Source organism: Budorcas taxicolor, chromosome 3, assembly GCF_023091745.1.
Source record: "Budorcas taxicolor isolate Tak-1 chromosome 3, Takin1.1, whole genome shotgun sequence".
Lineage (NCBI taxonomy): Eukaryota > Metazoa > Chordata > Mammalia > Artiodactyla > Bovidae > Budorcas > Budorcas taxicolor.
Window position 1 is genome coordinate 49,586,797 of NC_068912.1, and position 19,989 is coordinate 49,606,785.

General features: G+C 35.5%; 1 protein-coding gene across 1 annotated transcript in view; it reads left to right on the forward strand.

Moving 5' to 3' along the window:
• Positions 1–1,050: 1,050 nt before the first annotated feature.
• The window catches only part of ARHGAP29 (Rho GTPase activating protein 29), a 61,211-nt gene continuing 42,272 nt past the window's right edge, over positions 1,051–19,989 (forward strand). The window contains exons 1-2 of the mRNA XM_052637114.1: positions 1,051–1,255; positions 12,332–12,466. Of these exons, the coding sequence (XP_052493074.1) occupies positions 1,051–1,255; positions 12,332–12,466 (340 nt within the window). The remainder of the gene's footprint in view (positions 1,256–12,331; positions 12,467–19,989) is intronic.

Below are 19,989 nucleotides of genomic sequence, written 5' to 3' on the forward strand. Positions count from 1 at the left end.
ACGACATGAGTTTGAATAAGCTCCGGGAGATGGTAAAGGACAGGGGAGCCTTGTGTGCTGCAGTCCATGGGGTAGCAAAGAGGCGGACACGACTGAGCAACTGAATAACAACAGTGTGTCAGATTTGTGGACATGCTTAGAACTTAATTTCAACAGAGAAGTATTCTTGATGAAAATGATAATCCAGAGTATGTGTGTGTATTGTTGTTCAGTCTATGGGGTCACAAAGAGTCAGACATGATTGAGCGACTAACACTTCACCAAAGTGAAGTAAGTAAGTAAAGTGAAGTTGCTCAGTTGTGTCTGACTCTTTGCGACCCCATGGACCGTAGCCTACCAGGCTTCCGCATCCATGGGATTTTCCAGGCAAGAGTAGTGGAGCAGGCTGCCATTTCCTTCTCCAGGAGATCTTCCCAACCCAGGAATTGAACCCGGGTCTCCTGCACTGCAGACAGATGCTTTACCATCTGAGCCACTAGGGAAGCCCAGAAGAGATGATTAACAGTTTGTCAGGTCAAACATAGTAATGATGGAAGGGAGATTTTGAAAACAGGCCTTTCTATTTTCAAACCTCATATTTCACCTTTATTTTTGAAGGTGATGTTATAGTGGGAGAATATGTTCTTCCACTAAGTGACATTTCAGAACAACTTTTATAGCTTAAAAAATTCTGTGCCCTAGGAATTAAGAGGAAATTTATTAAGAGCATAGATTCTGGTCACAAGGCAGATGTGGTTTTAAGTACCAATTCATCATTTATCAGCTGAGAGCTTAGACAAATCATTTAACCTTCAAATCACTTTCCTAACTTGGGAATTGAGAATCTGCATATCATAGACTTGTCAAGATTATTGGCACTTAATAAATGGAAGTTGCTATATTAGTGATACAGTTTGTTGTTGGTTTTTTAAATAGAATATTGAGGTGGGCTTTGAGCTGTTCATGAAAACCTGGTGTTATAATGTACCTTGGTTAATGAAATATTTGTGTTTCTCTCTTTTTGTCTCCCCTACATAAGGAATTCCATTTTTTTGACTGTTATGTGAAAGGATGATTGCTTACAAACAGAAAAAGACAAAGAAAAAACGTGTTTTGTCAACAGGCCAGCTCTCAACTGATGTTACAACTTCTGAGATGGGGCTCAAGTCCATAAATTCCAACGCCATTTTGGATCCTGATTACATCAAGGAGTTGGTGAATGATATCAGGAAGTTCTCCCATATGTTACTATATTTGAAAGAAGCTATTCTTTCAGGTTTGTCAGCTCTTTTTCCCTAGCCTTCTTATTGGATGGTTTGTAACATCTTAAATGCCAGCCTCACTTTCATATAAGTATGTACACAGTAGTAAAGCAGAGTATTCTGTGTTAGCTATTTTATATATGTTTTGCCAAATGTTTGATGTTTACAGTGTAAACTATGTTATAATCAGATACAGTGCAGTCCATAGTAGAAAGCTTGGGAAGTGAGGGAACAAGACCCATTTGATATGGGAGATTTTTAGATATTTGGAATCTTAACCTTCTTGTTAATGGTAGCAATGTACTGATTGGTCTTTAATAAGCACACTAATAGTTTTAATTTACATTGTTAATACATCTGCCTAGATTCAGTTTTCTATATTGTTCCTGAAACAGTCTGAAATCACTGATTTGAGTGAATTTTTTCCTCAGAAGTCAAACTTAATTCTGTTTTGCTGTTCTCTTCCTCAAAAGAGAGTCACAGGATTTATTTTCTGTCTAGTTAGAAATGGATACTGGAGCCTGAGGCTTGATTGTTCTGAAATAAAGAGCTATATACATCTGTACTCCCTGACTTGATCTTAGTCCCTGTCTTTCAACTTTCTGTGCCTCTTTTATATCTAATTTTGATGGCAGTGGTGATTAATAATCATACAACTGATATTCTTTTGTAATAAGTAGCAGTTCAGTCCATATTCATAAAGGTATGTCTGGATGTAGAAAATGAAGTTTCCTGGTTATTTATATGAGACCTTTTGGGGTTTCATAGACATAAGATTTCAGTAAATATTTTCTGTGAATATAAGTTAGATACTCATTTTCTGATATGCATTCTGAAAAATAGAAACTAAAAAACCATGCCTTCTGTTTGTCATAAATACTGCTTTTAAGAATTTATTTCTAACCTACCTGTAACTTTCCATTTGAAATGCCCAAAATACCTGGACTTGAATTGTAGCCTCAAAATGTTAGTATTAGATTTACCCTTAAATGACAATCACGTAAGTCATTCTTTTGAGACTATATATATGTTTTTAGAAAAGAATTTACCTACATTTCTGTTCATTTTAATACTTGATTTTGAAGTCTAACTTTGGATAATTAAATGGTAATAAAGTTACTTTGTTATTGTGGAAAGATGTTCTAAATAACATTAAGCATTATGCCAGTAACAGATTCATTATTAAAATGACATATCGGCCATTTATTTAAAAAAGCATAGCTATGTAATAAAGGTTTGTTCTTAACTGGGTTTTAATTTTTTTAAATTTACATATAGTAAAATTTTTTCTTTTTGATGTAACTGGGTTAACTTTTAACTCAAAATTTATATTAATTGGCAAATGATTTACTTTAAGGTAAAATCTGATCTTATTTAATGTAGCGAGTAAAATAGGTTTCACTAATATAAATAAGATTTTTAGTTAGAATATCTGTTTTTGTTTTCCATAGGAAATTCTACATCATTTGGAATCTTTATCTCACATATTTATCCCCTGTTTCACAGATTTAAAATGGTGGTAATTTAAAACAAGTTGGACCCACTCCTTATATCCATAATTTTTTTTAATGAGTTTTAATTTGTAAGTAGACAGTTCATAGGTTAGGAAAGAAGAGGATTTAAAGTTGATCCTAAGTAAGAAGAAAAGAGGAAATTGGTAATAAGATAGGAAAGGGAAGCTACCTTTTGAGGTAAAAAGATGTATATGGAAATATATTTTTTACAGAAAAGTAATGTTAAAAATCTGTAAGGATGTTGTTCTTTAAATAAAAAAACCAGTACTTCAAAATTTAGAATTTGAGTGTATTGCTAATAGTAAAAAAGTTTTCCATTTATGGTTGGTAAATTAATGCAAAAGACCATCTTTTGGGTAACTAGCTCTCATTATTAAGCAGTGGCCAGAGAATTTCCATTAATTTATCTTTGGATTGATTTTAATGCTTGATTCTTTAGTCAGAGTTAAAAGGATTTATGTGTGCCATCTCAAAATAAATCTTGGATTTAGCAAGAATTTATTTTCTATGTCTTTGCGTCATTGTTATCAAAATCTGGAAATATTTTCTTTAGTCTGTTTGAACTGATAGAACCTTTCTGTTTGTTGTTTTCCTTAAGGGAGTGTGTATAAACAGCATAAATCAACCTCATTATAAATGACAAATGCCACGTAATAAAGTGTTTAATTTTGATCATGATTTTCAGCTTGTTAGAGTGTCATGCTATTTATTTAATAGAATTATTGCAAAAATCACATGACATATAATCTTTAGGAAAGCAGGTAAAAAGTTTGAATTCTATAGCTGTCTAAGGTAGTTTAATAAACATATGTTAGTGGACATAGGTCACGCTTTTGTCTCTGAGCACTGAGAAATGTCCCTGGACTTCTGCTGTTCTGTATAGTTGTAAACTGGCCAGACAACAAAGAGCTGTTTCATTTTTTTCTTTTGGAGTGAAGAGACCATTGTCGGTATTTGATTGGTGGCTTTGCCACTAGTTTGTCTTTTGCCTCCTCAAGAGGAGGGATGCCAAATTTTTGATATTGTTTATTACCTTTCAATTCATGTTGGTTGGCTATGAAAAAGCTAAAAAGTTGTCTTTTAAGAATGTAGCTGTGGGTATGCAAATCACCTTTGGTGTTATCTGCATACCATTTTCTTTATGTACTTTACCTGTCATGAAGCAGTGGTGTGCAAAATCATGTAACTGCTGCCTCAGGTGTTCAGTCATTGCTAAGGCTCGGTGTACATTAACAGCTTTGTGATAGGTTTACACCCACATTTCCCTTTCCTTGAACTAGTTATAGAGATTATTATAATTGTATATGATGCTTTACATTTTACAGAGTACTTTCACATGCAAACAGTATTTAATCACACAGTCCCCGCAAAGGCAGAGTTTAGCCAGTTTCATAGACGAGTTGTATGTATAATTTAGATTATGTGATTTCATCAACCTCTGATTGCTGATAAATAGCTACTATTTCATTTGTAACCTAGAGGTCATGAATGCAGAATGGTGTGTCCTTTTCTCATGCTTTATTAGCTGCTTTACATGGCAGTATGATACTATAATGGAGAAGGCAGCGGCACCCCACTCCAGTACTCTTGCCTGGAGAATCCCATGGATGGAGGAGCCTGGTGGGCTGCAGTCCATGGGGTTGCTGAGAGTTGGACATGACTGAGTGACTTCACTTTGACTTTTCACTTTCATGCATTGGAGAAGGAAATGGCAACCCACCCCAGTGTTCTTGCCTGGAGATTCCCAGGGACAGGGGAGCCTGGTGGGCTGCCGTCTATGGGGTCGCACAGGGTTGGACACCACTGAAGCGACGTAGCAGCAGCAGCATGATACTATAAAGACACTGCTTAGTTTTCATTTCATTCTATTTCATGTGGTATTTATGTTGACTTACCCAATATGGTAGCCTCTAGAGATATGGCTGTTTAAATTTAATTAGAATTTAAAATTTAGCTCCTCAGTTGCAGTAACTGCTTCAAGTGCTTATTACCCATCTCTGATTAGTTGCTACCATTTTGAATGGTGAAGATATAAAAATTACCATCATTACAGAGATTTCTATTGGGCAGTGATGGTATTGACGTTTGGTTTTCATCAATCTCTGGAATATTGAGATGAGTTTTTGAGCTATAAGTATTTTTTATTTTTATAGCCTGAAAAGAAAACCTAGAAAAAGTTGTTACTGGAGCAAAATTTTACCTAGAAATAAGAATTCTTGGAAATCATTTGAATTCTCCTTCCTTAAATTGCCTTTGGGATGTGTAGCTTTCATGCAGTTCTTTGATTTGAACCAGCAGATCACTTTCTAAGCAGTTTATACAAGTTGGTGAGATTGGTAATAAGGGATGGCAGGAAAGAGAATCACACAATCTAGGTTGTAGACCCAGTTCTGCTATTGACTAGTTTTGGAATATGGCTTAAGTCATTTAATACTTTGTTAAAAATGAGATGTTTACACCAGATGCTATTGATATTATAATTCTGATTTAAAAATTGGAGTTGGAAATTCTACATTGTTCGGAATATTGACAGTTCAGAGCTGAAGAAGACAGCTAAGTATTTGTATTCAAACTATATAACACATTTTAGAGGACATCTGTCTCCCACCAATTTATAGGGTTTTTTAATGTGAATTTTATGATAACTTTCTTAAATGTGATGTTAATGAAAATTTCCCAAGTGAGCATGTTATGCTCATATTGCAGTAGGTGTTGATGAACTGATTACAGAAAATTGCTGTTGTTCAGTAGCCAGATTGTGTCTGCCTCTTCATAGCCGCGTGGACTGCAGTACACTAGGCTTCCCTGTCCCTCATCATTTCTTGGAGTTTGACCAAGTTCATGTAATGTCTCCCAAAGGACTCTCTGCCCCCTAACAGAGTTAAGATGTGTGTGCAGTTTGTCTCTACTGTTTTTATTTACAAACGAAAGTAGAGAGCTTAATGTGGGAGATCATAGGACTGTGAACACAGTTGCTTTTGATATAGGGTAAGTGATAGTTTATTGATTCTCTGTTCACTACTTATTTCCAAGAGGAGGTTACCCTGTGAGGTTTTTTTTGGTGGGGGGAGATCTGTGCAGGATCTTTATTGCTGCACAAGCTTTTATGTAGTTGATGCGAGTGGCGGCTACTCTCTAGTTGTGCACAGGCTTCTCATTGCTGTGGCTTCTCGTTGCAGAGCGTGGGGCTTTAGGGTGCTCAGGCTTCAGTAGCTGTGGCCTGTGGCCTCAGTAATTGTGGCTCCCAGGCTCTAGAGCACAGGCTCAGTGGTTGTGACACAGGGGCTTAGTTATTCCATGTATGTGGGATCTTCCTGGATCAGGGGTCGAACCCATGTTTCCTGCATCGGCAGGCAAATTCTTTACCACTGAGCCATCAGGGAAGCCCCCTTAGTCTTATGTAAGTAGCAGATGTAAAATTTGAAGTTTTAGATCTCTTTCTAGTGCCTGGAGAATCCCAGGGACGGGGGAGCCTGGTGGGCTGCCGTCTATGGGGTCGCACAGAGTCGGACATGACTGAAGCAACTTAGCAGCAGCAGCAGCAGCCAGTGTCATTATGGTACATTATGAATAATTACAGGGCAAAATTTGCAACTTACGTTAAAATGCTGAAGGCACGCTGTTATACGTGTATCCCCTGTGTTTAAATATAGCACTGCAGATTAATGTATGTGCAGTACCAATTCAGGTTTAGGTTGCCCCACTGAGAAATAGTGTGTTCTGAATTCCAAAGATAAATGCTCTGCTAGTTTTACAGTAACCTTAAACTCTCCCTTTGTGATATACCTTCTCCATTCCCAAGTGAACATCATGTGTGGAAGTTCGAAATTTGGAAATCTGAAAAAGTGCAAGGCTTTTAATTGGGCTAGAGAGAATAGTGCACATTGCTTGCTTTGTCTAGTATTCAGTGCTTGGAAGTGTCCATTGCCATTATAACATACATTTGAAGAAAAAAATTGGCAGTTAAATCTAATACTTCTTATAGATTTTTTGATTATGTAACTTTTAAAAATGGATTTTAATAAAAGTTTACTATTGTGACAATGGTGCCATGTTTTTCTGTTTTGTTTTTTAAATAGGTTAGGAAGGAAGATAAAACTTCATCATCAGTTTCGGATAAAGTTCTCTAATTGTTAAAAATGATTTCTAGTTGAAGAGTGTATCACTTTTAATTTGTAAAAATGTAACTGATCTCGTAAGTGACAGCTTTTGATGAATTCTGAGTCCTAAATTTAACAGAACTGTGGTCAGAAATGGTATGTTAACATTCTAAAACAAACTACTGAAAGAAGGAATTAAGTAAAAATTTTAATGTCATTAAATACTATGTTCTGTTGTGAGAGGGAAGTTCTGTATAAACTTTAAAAATCTGAATTGAAATCTAATCTTGTGGATTACCCCATTTTTTACACAGGAGAATGTGTAAATTTATTTAGGCAAATTACAGTGAGTATTAATTTTACCATTGTTGGCTAGTATTTTACTTTCAACCTTTATAATGTGCAAGAAATTTTGTGAAATACTGGAAACATAAGTTGCTAGTCCTCCTATTGTGTTTTTCAGAAGTAAACCTCTCTAGAAGTGATTTCTAATCGTTATCGTTTAGGAAAAGCTAATATGGATGTTAATAGGTTATGGCTTAGTGTCTAGAAGGTACAAAATAAATCTTTGAAGAATGGAGTATGAAATACAGGTAGCTCATTTATTACACATGTGCCAGCTTTAGGAGATTGCTTTCTTCTTCTTCACTTACCTAGTACGGCTTACATAATTTAACCTCATTTGTAATAGTAACTGGCATATTCAGATGGAAGTTGAAGCCTGTTAAATCAGATTGCAGAGTATACCTGCCATTAAGCTATAGCTTTTTTAACCATGTTGATTGTCATGGTGACTAAGAACATAAATTCTAGAGCCAGAGCCCTGAGGTGGAATTCTCATTCTGCCACTATTTGTATATAACCCTGGGCAAGTTACCAGTATTCTCTTCCTCAGTTTCACATCTCCTAAAATAAGATAGTAGTACCTACATTATTGGGTCATTGTGAAAATTAAATGAGTTCATACTTCATATATGTAAGGCTCATAGAATAAGTCTTTTAAAATGTCAACTGTAACTATTTTTACAATCCCCAAGTGATTGGATAATGAAAGTTGCTGTTAAGGCTTCACTTTTATCCTGTAAATTCAGAAGTTATTACAGAAAACACAAAAATGAGTTTCCTTGTGATAAGTTCTGAAAACTTTTCCCCTCCTTGTTTTCATTGCTTTCCCAGAGAAGTTAAACTGAATTAATAAGACTGAGTTAAAAAATTATTGTCAGTTTTTATTTTTTTAAATCAAGGAAAACACCATGGCCTTTTCACTTATTTATTTACCTAAGTATTTCCATGAAGTGTTTGCAATATAAACACTGTGGTATTGTGTTAATGCATGAGAACCAAAAAGTGGAACTGGCTAATCTGTTCTCACTTGATAAGCTGAGTGAAGCAGAAAATAAATGGCACAAATGAAAGAAACAGTAAATTAAAATTCAGATGACCATATAGGGATGGTAGATAAGCAAATGTTGGGATACAGGAGTTTTACTCTTTTATATAGCTAGTATTAAAATTGATTGAACCTTATAATATTTGCATATTTAATACCTTTGTACTATAATTTAAATCTTATTACCTTTACAATATGGCCACTATAAAACTTAAAAATTATCTTGTAATTATATGACTAAATTAAATACTATAATTTACTTGGTAGGTATAGAAATATTTTTATAAAATATATTCTTAATTATGTTTTATTTCTAAGTGGTTTACTAATTTAGATTTTACATATAAAATTAAATTGAAATTTAGCTTTAATATCTCTTTTTCATTAAAATATTGTGGAACCATATTGTAATTTGTTACTGAGTGTAATTCTGTGTGAGATAAATCTGTTTTCAAAGGTATTTAGTTTGAATGGCTTTCAGATTTAATAGTAATAGTTTGCATATATTAAGACTATAAAGCACTTTTGTTTCTGTCAATTTATTTGATATTCACAACAAACTTAAGGTAACTTTATGAATTAATGGTGAATCTGAGGTTAGAGAAACTGAATTTTGTATATGGTCATTTCAAGGAAGTGGCAGATTAAGCACTGGAATGGAAGTTTGATTTAAATCTATTGTTTTCTACCACACCAATGAGCCACATACCTTTCTTCTGTATTGAAAAAAAAGTAAAAGTAGTTCAGTTGTGTCCAGCTCTTTGCCACGGACTACCCCTGGACTCTAGTCTGCCAGGCTCCTCTGTCAATGGGATTCTCCAGGCAAGAATACTGGAGTGGGTTGCCATTCCCTTCTCCAGGGGATCTTCCCCACCCTCTGAGCCGCCAGGGAAGCCACTGGGGAAGAACAATTACTGTCTTTTTTGCTAAGCTCATTATTGCTGCTTTTGGTGGTTTGGAGATATTTAGTGTTGGTGAAGGAGCTGCCTAAACATAAAACTTTCTGAAAAAATAAAAGTTCAAGAAGCTTTTGCTTCATAAAAATAATTTGTGATAGCTTTATTCTCCTATAACGAAAAAGAACCTTGGAACATTTTTTAAAATTATAAAGCATAATTAAGGGCTTGCTATTTTATAACGTCCCAGCTGAAATATTATCAGAATATTCTCATGTCCTAATAGTTATGTTAAACTCATCTAGTCAAATACATAGGGGAGTTTATGACTCTTTGTACGTAGGACTTTTTAAATTATCATGTTCATTTCCATTGATTTTTATACTTTAGAGATGTGTCCAGTCACAGAAAATAGGAATTATTTATAGAGTAATTTGAGATATTTCTGAAATTTCTCAGTAAATAACTCAGTTACTGTCTTTCAGTATTTTGCTTTAAAACAACTTCAATATCTGTTTATAAGGGCTTCCTTGTAGGAAAAAAGGAATTTCAAATTGGTAGAACATCTATGTTGACAATTACAGGAATGTTCTGCAGTGGTTTTTAAGAAAAATTATAGCAGTCATTCTCAGGCCCCTCTATGCTGTTAAAAATAAAGAATCCTGAAGAGTTTTTGTTTCTGTGGGCTGTATCTGTTACTATATACTGTAAACCAAGAACATTGAAAAATATAAAATATGCTTTTAAAACATATGAAACACTAATAATTTTAAAATATATTAATAAACACATAATAATTTTGAAATATATTTATTTCCACATAGTTAATTTCTTTGATTCTGAGAAAGCCAGAATTTATTACCTTGGTTTATTTAGGCATTTAAACCATTAGTATTTTGTGCATATGTGCTAAGTCACCTCAGTTGTATCCGACTCATTGTGACCGTATGGACTGTAGCCCACCCGGCTCCTCTGTCCATGGACTCTCGTAGCAAGAATACTGGAGTGGGCTGCCATTTCCTTCTCTGGGGATCTTCCTGACTTAGGGACTGAATTCGAATCTCCTGCATTGGCAGCAGGTTCTTTGCCACTAGCATCACCTGGGAAACCTTCTTGTTTAATATCCAATATTCATTTTGAATATTGAGGATTCTTGCTGACGACCCACAAAGATCAAGCTCTTTTTCCTGAGACCTCAAAATAAGACAATATTTTTACCTACTGTTTCCTAAGTATGTTAATATCTGTAGAAATTAATCTGAAACAGCATAGTAGGGGACAGAAATGACTGGCTTTCCTTTCTCTCTTTTTTTCTGGGGTCAGGGGAGTGTCATGCTGGCTCCCACCATCCACCATCCAGTTATGCAGTTGTTCACTTTCAGGGTACATGTAGAGCAATATCAGCATTGTTAACTTGAAGTCTCATTGAAAACTTTATCAACTAGAGTCCAGTGCGTATGTGCATTTCCTTTGCCTTTAATGTTATACTCTCCACTCATTTCCAAAGCTGCTTAAGCCAGCACCTAATCTCTTGGATTTATCTATTATTAAAATTTTTGGATGAATGAGTGGAATTTTTACTGAAGGCACTCTATTCTCTCTCCTCCCGTCACTACCTATTCGTGACCTCTACCTGAGATACTTTTTGCCCTAATATACCCAGCTCCCCACCTTGCCTGCTCCTTTTATACTACTTATTTCTCACTCTTGATAATGCTGTTAATGAATGGAATGTTTGATAGATAATAGAATTTTCTTTTGTTTTTTCATCCTGTAGATTTTCTTTCTAGTGGCTGTCTTTTAATATTTCTGGGAAATTTGCATAATTATAAAACATGTCTTTAAAAATGTTTTTTAAAGCTTTTAATATTTCAGTAGGGAGACAGTATAATGTTAAGAGCTTAGCTTTTAGAATTATACAATCTGGGTTCAAATTCTGACTTGGTGAACCTAGATGTGTCTCAGTTCTCTCATATGTACAATGGAAATTTTTAAAATTATCTACCTAATAGAATTGATATGAAAGCTAAATGAGGTGATAGGCTTTAAGTGCTTTTAACAGTGCCTAGCACATAAGGAAGCATTTAATAAATGTGCCATTATTAAACACTAGTGCTATATGTATAAGTTATAGAAATGAACATTACATCAAAGTATTGTGTTTCAGGTGGTTGTCTTTTCAAAGTTTTGAGGATTACTTCAGGGGTTTTAAAGGTTAGAGTGACTATACTTTCTGGTTTGCCAGGAATGGTGATCCAGAAACATGCCTGTTTACTAGGAAGTGCCCCCCTTTCACTTGCTAGAGTATTTTGGTTTGAAAGATAAATTATATGGTCACCTTATTTCCAAGGGTTATAAAAGGTTGTCTGTATGTCTTTGACCAGGACTACTATAAATGTCAGAGCAGGCAGGTGGGCGCTGGGAAGGAAGCATGCCTAAAAGAGTGCAGTGCTGCTATTTCAGCTGCTTGAGGCCAAGGAGGATATGGGCCTGGTATAACCAGATTTTGATTTTTCAAGAGTAGGCATAAATCTGGAGTTCTTGTAATGATCCTCCAGCTTTTCATCATTGGCAGTTAATTCAGTTTTTCTAAAAGTATAAAATTTCATTGAACCATATAAAGATCTATGCATTTTATTGTATGTAAATTGTATCAGTTTTTAAAATATATAGGTGAAATGGTGGTACTTACATATATGCCTGTGAGTTGCTCATTTCTGATATCTGATAATAGCTTAATGAAGAGTCAATTCTTACGTGGTAACTTAACATGTAAGTACCATTTAATACGGGTTAATATTTCAGACATTTATAGGGCTTTAACTGTTACCATATGTATTAAAAAGTATGTTAATAGTAAAAACTGTAAGACAGGAAAAACTTATAAAGTTGCCGCAAGGGAAATCTGGAAAGCACATTTAGACAGAGAAAACTGCAAAAGGTAGTGCCTAAGCTGACTCTGTGAGTGCCTTTGAAATCTTTAGTGAATTAAAATGATTATGGAGTTTTTGAAGGCTAAATGAGTTACATGTAATCACACTGGTGAAAATAAAAGTGAACATACTGTAGGCAAAAATTTTGGAGCCACTGCTTCTGTTTAAAATGTGCTCCCAAATGGTTTTTCATGGTTTATTTAGACTCTTGTAACATGGTTTGGGAAACAAATTAAAAAAATTTTTTTTCCTTTAAGAGTGTTTTAAAGAAGTCATTCATATACGTCTGGATGAACTTCTTCGTGTTTTAAAGTCTGTAATGAATAAACATCAGAACCTCAATTTTGTCGATCTTCAAAATGCTGCAGAAATGCTTACTGCAAAAGTGAAAGGTAAGAAAGACACTATTAACCGTGGGTTGGCATGAGCAAAAAGGATCCACATGATACATTTTGGTTCATAATGTCTGTGGAGCCATCTCTCATGGCGCCTGTATGATGTGTATCAGTAGGATACACATTGATATTTAAATATTCCTAAGTCACCCTGGAGAAGGGAATGGCAATCCACTCCAGTATTCTTGCCTGGAGAATTCCATGGACAGAGGAGCCTGGTGGGCTACAGTCCATGGAGTTGCAAAGAGTTGGACATGTCTGGGCAACTAACACACTAAGTCACACCTAAAACTCTTTTTGTCTTAAAAATTAAACTTTATTTGGCAGGAAACACTCTAAAAATACTAAGTAAAAGTAACTAAACAACTGACATTTAAAATTTTTGAGTTTTTTGAAAGTATGTATGCTCTTTTGAAATAAGTTACTGGTGCACAAAAAGTCTTTGTTATCTGAGGACAATTGATGCTGGAAAATGGCCATTTGTAGTGACTCCACTTAAAGGGGGGAAACAAATGGAAAAAAGTAGACTTAATTGGTACCTTATTTTAAAATGTGGATAAATGAAACTAAAATTGTAGAATAAGTTTATCATATATGTGTATATAAATGTGTATGTATATATTACATGTGCTAAAATAAGAATTAGGACATTACCCTTTGATGAAATAATTTGGACCAAAAATTGTTAAAATCTATTATTCTAGGCTGCATTATGTAAAGATTGAGAAAAATGAGACTAGAGACAAAGGAGTTCAGTTAGGAGATTATTGGAAATAATGGGCTAGAGGAGGGTTGACGATCTGAGCTAAGGCAGAAGCTGGGATGTGGTAGAAGTAGAGTGTGGCTGTTACAGAAGAGGAGATGGCTGTTGATTTGATGGAACATAGGACAGGTTGAGTGTTAGGGATGAGGCTGAAGTTTGAAGTTGAAGGTGGAGTGAACTTGGATTGTTGTTGACCTGAGTGGTGATGGAAGAGGATGACACCAACTCAGAGTGTGCAGACTGAGTAGAGGACTGAGTGTGAACTCCCAGGGACAGAGAGAAGGTGAGAAACAAAAGTAGGTAGACCATCTGGAGAACGATGTTACGGAATTTTAAAAATGTTAGGTTCTAAGAAGTGATTGTCAGTGTTAAATGTTAACCTGATGGGTAATGCGAATTCAAATAGTTTAACAATTTAGTTTAACAATAGTTTAACTCACTAAAAGTGAGTCACCATGGCTTGAGTAATGAATTGAGAGGCTGTTTTGGGGAGAGGGATTACCTGTCCTGAGTCTCAAAGGTCAGGTGAACATTAACTGGGCTAGGGCAGGGATTGGAACTGCAATTCTGGATGCTTGTAGAACTCTGGATGTGAAGAACATAATGTGATTGATAGAGAGAGGGCAAAGGGCAAGTGTCAAGGGATTAGGCAGGAAGAGAAGAACCTTGTCAATACAATATAGTCCGTGTAATTAAGAACTGCCTTCCCTACTTTTTATGTAGATTTATCCTGTTTGCGTGGTTCTCTTTTTTTCTGTGTTTCAAGCACTGGAAAAATATAGATGGTTTCAAAGTGGATAGCTTCTGCTGTGATTCTTAAAAATGCTTAGTAACCAAATTTGTTTTAAAATAGATTGTTTATAAGCGCAATTTAATGTAAGTTAGAGTAATTTGTGTCTATAGATAGTAAAATTTCCATGCTTGAAAATAAGGACCACAGTTCATTCAATTGTTGTCAGTAGCTATTGTGTGTAGTCACGATGTCCTGGGGAAGGAGAGTGTCTGTATGGTTGATGTCCACATTCCAGAAACAGACTTAAAGAAAGTGACTTCTCCACTGCTTTACAGATCTTTTTTCTTTGCTTAAAGCAATTTTTTGAGTATTATTTCCCACTAAGAGTGTCTTTACCTTTGGAATGATTGTTACAGTCTTACTTTTGTGTTGGATGAAATTTTGAAGATTACTTTGTTATTGGGGAATTTATTGTTTCAGTAGGACTCCACTTACTCTGTTTCAGTAAGACTCCATGACACTAGAAAACTAAAAATTGTGTTTTCTTTGGTGTAAGTTTTAAGTTTCTAAATGCCCGCCCCTTATATTATTGCTGAGGCCATCTAAAAATGTCATTGATACCTCAAATGAAAAATATTCAGTAACCTAGAAAATTGATGTCAAATTAGAGCTTATTTAATTCTTTCATTTAATCTTAATTTAGTTTTCAAACACTGGAAAGGCCAGGATTTGAAGGGTAGAAACCATTTTTGAATATCATTGTTGTTGTTTAGTTGTTCAGTGGTGTTGGACTTCTTTGTGACCCCGTGAACTGTAGCCCGCCAGGCTCCTCTGTTCATGGAATTTCCCAGGCAAGAACACTGGAGTGGGTTGCCATTTCCTCCTCCAGGGGATCTTCCCGACCCAGGGATTGAACCGCAGCCTCCTGCTTGGCAGAAGGATTCTTGACGTTTGAGCCACCTGGGAAGCCCTAAAGACAGTTAGATCAGGGAGGTATCATTTTGTTTGTGCTGCTCAGGGTGTGAATGCATGAAATCTATGCATTTCCTATGCATAGTAATAACAGTTGCGTTGAAACAAAATTGAAATCCTTTAACTTCTCCTATTTTTTATTTTAAATGTGGGATTTACCTTTTAATAACCATAAAAGAAAAATCCTTAGCTTTTCCTCATTCATTCTAATTGTGATTTGTATTTCCTGTGTCTTCTTGTTTCCAAGCAGGAAGCTCAGTCTGACAAAATATTTGCAGTATGGTAAGAGAGATACAGCTTATTTGTGAAGCAGATAAAGACATGGTAGCACTCAGTAATTTATTTTGCATGTAGCAGTTGTGTTTTCATCATTTACAAGCATTTTGGTAAACCTCATTTGTAATATAAAAGGACAATTTTTAAGGTTTTTCATGATCTGTATTTTGCCCTATATTTAAAAATTGGCAAGCAAGAAAAGTAAGTTTTAATTATGTATCCAAAATTGTAGAAGCCTCACATGTTTTCTTTGTTTTGAAACTTAATTTTTTAATAGGCAGTTCATTCACATGATTCATAGTGCAAACAGTATAAAAAGGTATTCACTCAGTGAAGTGTCTTTCTACCTCAGACCTTAGCTACCCATTCCTTTCCCTAAATAAGCAACAACTATTACTGGTTTTTTATGTATCTTTCTGGAGACATATTACATATACAAAAGCAAATAACAGTATGTTCTCTTTCTTATGCAAAGGGTAACATTCTGCTCTTTGCTCATTGTTCTGAGTTAACTGTATATAAAAGGTCTTCTTTTGCTGTTATTTGTTTTTTCAAAGCTGCATGATATTCTCTTATATTGATGTACTATAATTTAACCAGTTCACTACTAATAGATGTTTGGATTGTTTCTAATTTTTTTATTACAAACAATACTTCAATGAATAGCTTGTGTATATTCCTAGGTGGGTAGTTACTAGAACAGAGCACTTTTGCATCTATGTTTTTTATATTGCTAACATCCTCCATAGAGTTTCTGTCCTTCTGATAGTCATGCTGAAGAAGCTAATTTCATACACCTTTGCCAACAGAGCTGGTGACCAGACTTTGTTATCCAATCTGGTAGCAAAAACTGGTATCTCAGTATAGATTTGATTTGCATTTCCCTTGTTTTCGGTATAGTTGAGTGTCTTTTCATATGTTTCAGAGCCATTTACACATCATTTTATGTGACTTGACTGTTGATTCAGATTTTCTTCTTGATGGTCTTTTTTTAGTACTGATTTAGTACTGATTTATCGGAGAAGGCGATGGCACCCCACTCCAGTGCTCTTGCTGGGCAAATCCCATGGACGGAGGAGCCTAGTGGGCTGCAGTCCATGGGGTCGCTAAGGTTGGACACGACTGAGTGACATCACTTTCACTTTTCACTTTCATGCATTGGAGAAGGCAATGGCAACCCACTCCAGTGTTCTTGCCTGGAGAATCCCAGGAACGGGGGGAGCCTGGTGGGCTGCCGTCTCTGGGATCGCAGAGTTGGACATGACTGAAGCGACTTAGCAGCAGCACCACTGATTTATAGAAACTCTGTATAAGTGAAATTAGTCCTTAATCTTTGATATAAGTTGCAGGTTTTCTTTAGTTTGTTTTTATCTTTTGAGTTGCTTATTTTATTTTGCATCTATATCTCAATCTTTTGTATATTTTTTGAGTATAAGGGAAGGATTTCCCTGCTTGCAGATTATAATAGCATTCGCCATTGTTTTTTCTTCTAATGTTTTCATGGTGTTATTTATTAAATTTAAATCTTTGATACATTCTAGAGTATCTATGTTTCTGGCTATAGTTCCTATTTTCCCCATTGGTTTAAGATGCTATCTTTATCATAAATACTCTACACTGTCACATATTTAATATCTATTTCTAGAGTTTATTCTCTCCCCTTGATTTGTTTAGTTATGTGTCAATACCTTATTGTCTCCATTGCTTTATAGTGTTTTAATGTCTGGTAGGGATAGCTCCTCTTTCCAGTACTCTTTTTGTTCAGGATTTTATTTTTCCATAAGCACTTTTCAGTTGATTTGTCCTAGTTCTAAAAAATACGTGCTAGTATTTTGAAGGTGATTTGAATTAAATTTAAATTAATTTGTAGTTAAGTCTATAAACATAGATTATAGTTAATTTATAATTAAGTTTATAAATTAAATTAAGGAGCAATTTGTATATTCAGCATTTCTGAGAATATAGGATGCATGTAAGTTCTTCACGTTGTCTTTTTTGTTTCTCAGAAGCAATGTGAAGTTTTCATTTTATAAATCTTGTAGCTTTTGGTTTGTGTTTTTGCAATTTTCCCCATGCAAATGGTGAAAATTTTCTTCCATTTTATCTTTTAATTCAGCAGTTTTCAAACTATGGCCTCTGATTTATGACATCACATTAATGAATTATAGCCAGCATTTTTAAAATATGAAAGTGAATTGAAAAGAAGTTTAAGACTTAAGGATGTTTCAGAAACTTTAAAAAATGTTATATAACTGTATATATAGTTATCTATTATATGTTTATGGTATACTTGGTCATGATGTGATGTGTATTTCTTACCAAAGGTTGGTTATTGTAAAATTGTTTGAAAGTTGCTGTTCTAGTAGAATATATGTATGAAAACTATTCATGTGTTTTCTTAAAGAGATACTTAATGTGTTTTAGTGCTCCTTGTTGCGACTTAATAGGGAACCCAAGGGAGATATTTAAACTTTGCACAAAATTTTTTAAATTCGATTTTGAAGGTCAGCTAATAGAGAGGAGAGAGTGGAGACAGAGAGGCTAATTAGCAGGTTGTTAATAGTCCAGACTAGACGTAAAATGTCGTCTTTGAACTAAGTCAGTGTCGATAGGAATGGGATGGAAGGAAAAAACTTTAGAGACATTTTGGAAGCAAAACTAATCAGCTAGGAAATGTATGGAAAAGAGTAGGCTTGAGGGGCAGAGCATATGAGAAGATGAGAGTTTGGTTTTGTACGTGCTGAGATTGCAGTGCTGGTGGGTGAAGGCTAGAAGGGAGGGGGAGGAACGTATCAAACAGACCAGTGGAGCTCAGAGGGGAAACCTAGACCCGTGGTTTGAGGATTGTTTCCTTAAAGATACTGAAAGTTGGTGAGATTCTGTGGGGATAATGTATAGAGAAGAAGGCCAAGATGAGAACTTCGGACTGAGTGGAAACAACTGTTTGAAGCACAAATTGTCTACAGATAGATGAAGAACGTGAGGGTGCTCAGATTTACTAAACACCAAGTTCCACACCCGAGGTGCTTTACATTTGTTTTCTTAGTTCCTTTCATTTTACATATGAGAAATTGAAGTTAGGTGATGTATCTAGAGTAAAACCGGAAGTGATATGGGTCAGATGTAAACTCAGGTTTGAACCTCTGAAGTTTTGCTTCCTCTAGTTAAGTATAATATATTGCTTCTAAGCGAAATGCTTCAAGTCAGATGAAAGTGGTTAATACTTGTAGTAATAATAGCTGACATAATATACTGAGGATGTACTTCCTGTTAAGCTCTTTACGTGGATTACCCATTAATCTCTATAGGAAATTATTATATCAGCTCCTGTTTTGCAGATAAGAAAGCTGGGACATAAAGAGATTTGTCCAAAGTTACATATGTATTAAGTGGTAGGGTTGTTGAGAGTTGCAGAATGGTCAAATAGGATGAAAACTTAAAAGGGAAAAAAGACTTCTAAGTTTGACTAATGTAGTTGCAGATTACTGACAGTGTTGTTGAGTGGTAGTGAGTGAGACATTTATTGAGTATTTTCTATGTAAAAAGCTCTCTTCTATGTTCATTCAGTCTTCATAGTGGTTCTCAAAATACGTATTATTATCCCCATTTTATAAATGAGGAAACTGAGGAACAGAACAGTTAAGCTATTCAACCTCATAAGAGATAGATTTAGGATTTAACTGAGTCATACTGGCTTTGGAACCTGTCCTTTTAACCAGGGGTGCACAAACTATTATTACTACCAGTGGGCCAAATCTGACCTGCTGCCTGTTTTTGTAGGTAAAGTTTTATTAGAAACAACTACTCTTATATATGTTTGACTCCTTTATACAGAGTTGAATATAGTTGCAACAGATTGTATGACCTGAAAAGTCTAAAATATTTGCTATCTAGCCCCTTACAGAAGGAGAAGGCAATGGCACCCCACTCCAGTACTCTTGCCTGGAAAATCCCATGGACGGAGGAGCCTGGTAGGCTGCAGTCCATGGGGTCACTAGGAGTCGGACACGACTAAGTGACTTCACTTTGACTTTTCACTTTCATGCATTGGAGAAGGAAATGGCAACCCACTCCAGTGTTCTTGCCTGGAGAATCCCAGGAACGGGGGGAGCCTGGTGGGCTGCCGTCTATGGGGTCGCACAGAGTCGGACACGACTGAAGTGACTTAGCAGCAGCAGCCCCTTACAGAAAAAGTTTTCTAACCCCTGCTAACCATTAAACTAGATGAAAAGTCAAATCCTAGTGAATTCAGTCATTATCTATTTATAGAGGTTTGGCAGTAAAGAAATGCTGAATTAGGGTGATAGCTTTAAGGAGAAATATGGTAAATTTAATTTTTTCCCATAGGAAAGATTTGGGTATGTTGTTAGTATCATAAGAAATGTCAGCTAGTGGGAACTAGGGGAGCCTTGAGAGAGGAGGACAGAGGAGCCTGGTAGACTACAGTCCATGGGGTTGCAAAGAGTCGGACACGACTAAGCACAAGCGCAAGCAGTGGTGGTGTAGGGTTTTGGAGAATGCAGGGGAGAATGGGAAGATTTATTATTGGAAAGGAGCTGAAGATTATTCTTTGAAACCCAGGGCAGGAGCAAAAGAAGTGAAAGGATATTAGAGAGAGAGAGCTGTTTTGAAGTGGAGGCAAAGGCAGTAAGAGGAATTTTCGATAGATGGCTATAACCTCATTTGAGTAGGGATGAAGGTAAGGACTGAAGATGGTTCAAATAATTGTCTTTTCACTACTTACAGTTATTTTTTGAAGTCTCCTAGTCCTGTTTA